The sequence below is a fragment of the Protobothrops mucrosquamatus genome, unplaced genomic scaffold (genome assembly GCF_001527695.2).
Source record: "Protobothrops mucrosquamatus isolate PMUCROS unplaced genomic scaffold, P.Mucros_1.0 scaffold966, whole genome shotgun sequence".
Classification (NCBI taxonomy): Eukaryota; Metazoa; Chordata; class Lepidosauria; order Squamata; family Viperidae; genus Protobothrops; species Protobothrops mucrosquamatus.
The window spans coordinates 63195-68395 of NW_015387209.1; the positions used below are offsets into that span (position 1 = coordinate 63195).

Sequence of the window (5201 nt, forward strand, 5' to 3'; positions counted from 1 at the left end):
GAAGAGTCAAGTTTTACCTACAATAGAGGACTGGAGAGTGAAGGTTTCGCATCTTGCTGAAATGGCAAAGATTTCGGCTTATTTGAAGGATCACTCAAATGAACAATTTTTATCAATATGGAGAAGATGGATTGTTTATATTCAAAATAAGCATAGAATGGTGGAATATAGGTTAGGTTTTTAGATAAAAAATTTTTTTTTCTTTTTATATATATACATATATTTCACCTACTTATGTAGAATTATATTTTGTGGTGTTAGGGATATTAATATAAGGTTACTTTTAGATGAATAGTATCCTGGGATTAGGTTTGGGAAGTCCGGGTGGGGGGTGGGGGGGGGTTTCAATTGTGATGTACTTGTGATTGCTCTTTTTCTTATGTTGAAAATAATAAAAAAAAAAATTTGAAAAAAAAAAAAAAGATTAAACAAAAAAGTAAAGCAACAGGCAGAGGTGGAAGTATAATAGCTACAGTTCTATTCAGATTGTAGGATCTGAAAAAATATTTTTCTAATAAATACACATGAAGGAATTCCTACTGGGTTCTAAACCAGACTGTTTTATGCCTTAGATGTTTTTCAAAAATGATTTTAAAAAGATTTGAAGGCTCGAACTGAAAATGAAGTACCATTTGTAACAAAGAAAATTATCAATGAAGAGAATATTTGTAGCTCAGGGTTGAAATGAGGGGTCCTTGGTGCTCTGAGCTTGCTTATTTTCTTGCAGACGTTTCATTACCCTACCTAGGTAACATTATCACTGCTAGTAAGGAGTGCTGTTTGTTTCTCAGCACTAGCTAACATCATCAGTGCTAGTAAGGAGTGCTGTTTGGGCTCCTTACTAGTACAGATGATGTTACCTAGTTAGGATAATAAAATGTCTGCAAGAAAACAAGCAAGCTCAGAGACCACCAAGGAACCCTTCAAACAAAATTACTACAAAACCACAATGCATTGAAGAGGAATTTAAACTGATTTTGTCCCAATAAAATCAACCCAATGAATGCCCCATTTAGATACACTTTAATGTTGTATTTCTCTGAAGTTATATTTACATTGTCATGGTATATACAATGTGGCCTAATTAGCAGTCTGTTTTATTGAATTTAAGATTATTCATATATCAATTCCAAACTTATTCTCAAATAGTACTTCTATATAAACAATGTACTTTTTTCAGTTGGAATAGAATGCTGATTAAACCATTTTGAATGCAGTTATGCAGTATACTGTTTCTCCAGAGTTGAAACAAAATATTGCTTAATAATTAAAATTAAATGTCATTGTTTAGCTGCCAAAAGAACTTTGCTAAATTGCTTATGTGTTTATGAAGTCAGATATGATTCTATATTGCCAAGGGAAAAAATTACTGCAATAGGACTTCCATTCCAGCAAGGAACTGAAATAGGAACCTCACAATAAGCATACCTGGGATGAAAAGAACTCAAGTATATATTTCTCTATAAATATTGGTGATCTTTCTCAGCCCAATAAGGAATATTTAAAGATCGCAAGTTACTTCTGCCTAGTAAATGGGTCATTTCATCTTGAATGTCTTTATTCACTTTGAACATTATGTCAGGGTCTAAGACATATTATTTATCAGGATTCTCCAAGTAGGTGAATCTCTTTTCATATGAATTAATTATTAAAGCTTTTAACTATGCCATTTTCTGATCTGAAAAATCAAGCCTCTTCTTTGTCTCCAAAAAGCTGTTGCACTCATCTGCTGCAATTAGGAACAACATGAGTTCCGCCTTTTTAAAAGAATGTTAATCATGAAAAAGAAAGTTAAAGAAACACTATTCCCCATAGCTTTTTTTTCTTTGCAAGACATTATTCTCTTTGGATAAGAAGTTGTTCTCTGGATGAACAGAGAATTTTTCACCACAAAACTGTACTTTGAAGACAAAAAGTTTTCCACTTGCCAAGTAAACAATGAAGCAATAATAAAAACTGGAATGGGAAGCTGTGGTTAATGAACTCATGTATAAATCTCAATTCTAAGTTAACATTTGATAATTTGTACTAGGTCAATAAAGATTTAAAAACTATAAGCAAACATTTTAACCCAATTCTTACCTGTTTCTTTTGTTTTTTCTTCTGCATTTTTTTCTTTTTTTGATAAATTTTCTTCCTGTGATTTCATCTATAAAATCATAAAACAATTTCTATAATAGCCTCAAATATGTAAGACTAATAAAGTAACAGTACTATATAAACAAAATATTTACAGAATATTCCAAAATATTCCTACATTAGCATGTTTTGTTTAGTTTCAGTACTTTAATAAAATAAAGTCAATAGCAATCCAGAATATTCAGATGAAGTAAATTATAATAAAATTATAATTTTATTATAAACTTTATAATACAATTATAAAGTAAATTATAAAAGATGCCACCTTTTTCAGGTCAAGACTTTACATGCTTTCAGTTGCATAATGCAAATTCCAGAAAGTTAGCAACATAAGGACAAAATGCAATTTAATTTAAAATATAGCAAATTTTGCTACAAAAATCATGCAGAAAATACAAGCAGACCTGGAGATGCAAGTTGTGCACTCCTCCTGTATACTGTTAGTTTTCATTAGATTATATGTGCCATGATATTTTAACTTTTACCTCAACATTTACTAAGATAAGAAAACTTGAATTTCTATGTGATACCGTATACTGGGCAAAATAAAATATATTTATATAGGTGCTTATTACAAAATAATTCCACCTTGTAATCCAGATTTGATTTTTTTTAATATTTACCTTTAAGAATTTGTATAAAGCAAACACACCCACGCTTATAGCATATAGCGGCATTAGGGTTAATGCAAAGTCTTTGCGGTTGTCTCTAGTCCGTTCAGTCTTCAACTCCTTCTCCATTGCATTTCTCATTTGCTGGATGCTTTGATATGTTTTACTTTCAGGAGTTTCAAAGTTTGTTGGTGTATGCAGAATTTTTTCAGCTGTGCCTACAGAATAAACATTTTAATAATTCAGAGCCAGTTAAATCCAAAGCCAGTTAATAAAAACTAGGACTGTAATCTGGGATTTATGTGCTAAAGTACACTATATGTATAAATAGTTCCTGTCAACAAACACATTAATAAGAATCCCTGCACTATTTTAGCTTTATTAACAGTTTGTGAGAAAAGGGATAGGAATGATTATAAAGATAACATGGATGTTTTTCCTTGAGACAATGAAAGTCACCAAAAGCCATCTCTATGACACAAAAAAGCAATTGTTTTCCTTTCTAAGAAATAATCCAAAGCAACCTGATCAATATTGGTGTCTTCCAAATGTGTTGAAGTACAAACCCCATTTTCCTTAGCTCATACTGGCCAAGCTGTCTAGAAACGGCATAACCCAACAAATAGGGACATGAGCCAAGAAAGGCTGACCTAGCCTATGGAAGGACCAGTTTCTTAAGTAATTCCAGCTACAGTTGAACATGGTGTAAATGTTAAGGAACTTCTCTATAAGGCACTTTAGGACTAGTTTCTTTTAACATGTCCCCTTATTGCAGGCGGAACCCTGACATCAAGCCAAACAATTAGGGAAAGAAGAGAGCTTTTTATTAGCAGAAGTGTTATGGCAATTTCATCAAGTTACAGCTTAAATGAGGCTTTTCCATTTGCTTTGCTCTATGGCAGTGTTTCTCAACCTTGACAATTTTAAGGCATGTGGACTTCAACTCCCAGAATTCCACAGCCAGCAATGCTGGCTGTGGAATTCTGGGAGTTGAAGTCCACATGACTTAAAATTGTCAAGGTTGAGAAACACTGCTCTATGGCGTCAATAATCAGTTCCCCTTTCGTTAACTACATCTAATTCATTGGAAGAATAAGCCCAGTGATCGATAGATAGATATATCTACTTGATGCAGAATATATATATCTACTTGATGCAGAATATATATATATCCCTCTCCCTCTCCCTGGTGTGTGTGTGTGTGTATATATATATATCCCTCTCTCTCCCTCTCCCTCTCCCTCTCCCTGGCATCTTTGCCTGCCACGAAGGGACGGAGTGTGGAAGAGGGAAGAAATGGGCGCCCGTACGATACCGTGTCGGGGCTGTTGAGGAGCTGGCCGGCCAGAGGAGGTTTTGGCACTCCGCGGAGACTTCCCTCCCCCACTGAATATCCTAGGCATCACTACGAATAGGCAAAGCACCAGCACGACGGAGACGAACACCTGTTGCATCGAAAAAAGCGCCATGGCGTCACGCAGGGACAAAACTGCGAGAAAGGGCTGTCGACTTTACTATCGGCCACCTACAGTCACTCAAATAAACCAATACTAGCTGGAAGGAAGCTGGAAAAGGGGAGCGGAAGAAAAACAAACCATGGATTTGCGAAGAAGGACCTTCATCTTCGATTTATTTTGTGTACCGCCCCCTAATGGGCTCCAGGCGCTGTTGGCGTGGCGATAAGTGGAAGGAAGGGGAGTGAATTCAATGGAAGCTAGGCACTTCTAGCATAAAATCTCACTTTTGTTCACAAAAGAGCGAAAACCATTGCTTACAATTGTGAAAGGATATTATAAATATGTAGTTCTACAACAAAGCTGAGGAGAAAAAGGTAAACAGTGTTTTGGAATCAGAATTCAATTTCAGCTCATCAGTGTTGTAAATGCAGAAGAAAGCTAGAGCCTATTAATAGTGGGGCACATAAATTCTGTCATTCATAGAGCATATATATGGATACTGAAAAATGCGGCTGATATCAGAAAAAAATTAAGGAGTGTATGTCGATATTTAAAATATAATTTTGGCCACATGTTGCTTTCATAGGATCTAAAAACACTTGATCTAAAATGAGACACACATCTATGGAATAATACTGCATACTGTGCAGACTTTGGGCAAATTTACATAGCCTTCACCCTGTGGGCTGTAAAGTAATAAGAAAATACCCTTGTTCCTGGAGAGTATGTCCATGTGCCAGTGCACCTACAACTATCTTGCTTACCACCAGTGGTGGGATTCAAATAATTTAACAACCAGTTCTCTGCAGAGGAGGAGGCGGGGTGGGCACTGCTACGAGGCAGGGAGGGGGGAGCTGCCCCATGCACCCCGCAACCAATTACCATGCCAAAGGGCCTCCGCAGCCTACCACGCCCCAACACCTGTTGCACCTTGCCTGTTCAGTAGTGACTTTTCCCACTTTTTCCTCCTTCTTCTTTTGAACAGCCCTTCACT

At 35.9% G+C, this 5201-nt stretch overlaps 1 protein-coding gene across 1 annotated transcript in view; it reads right to left on the reverse strand.

Annotated features, from left to right (window-relative positions):
* The window catches only part of CCDC107 (coiled-coil domain containing 107), a 6813-nt gene extending 2493 nt beyond the window's left edge, over positions 1-4320 (reverse strand). The window contains exons 1-3 of the mRNA XM_015819673.1: positions 4066-4320; positions 2763-2968; positions 2083-2149 (exon numbers count right to left, since the gene is read on the reverse strand). Coding sequence (XP_015675159.1) covers positions 2083-2149; positions 2763-2968; positions 4066-4219 — 427 coding nt within the window. The 5' untranslated portion in view covers positions 4220-4320. The remainder of the gene's footprint in view (positions 1-2082; positions 2150-2762; positions 2969-4065) is intronic.
* Positions 4321-5201: the final 881 nt, after the last annotated feature.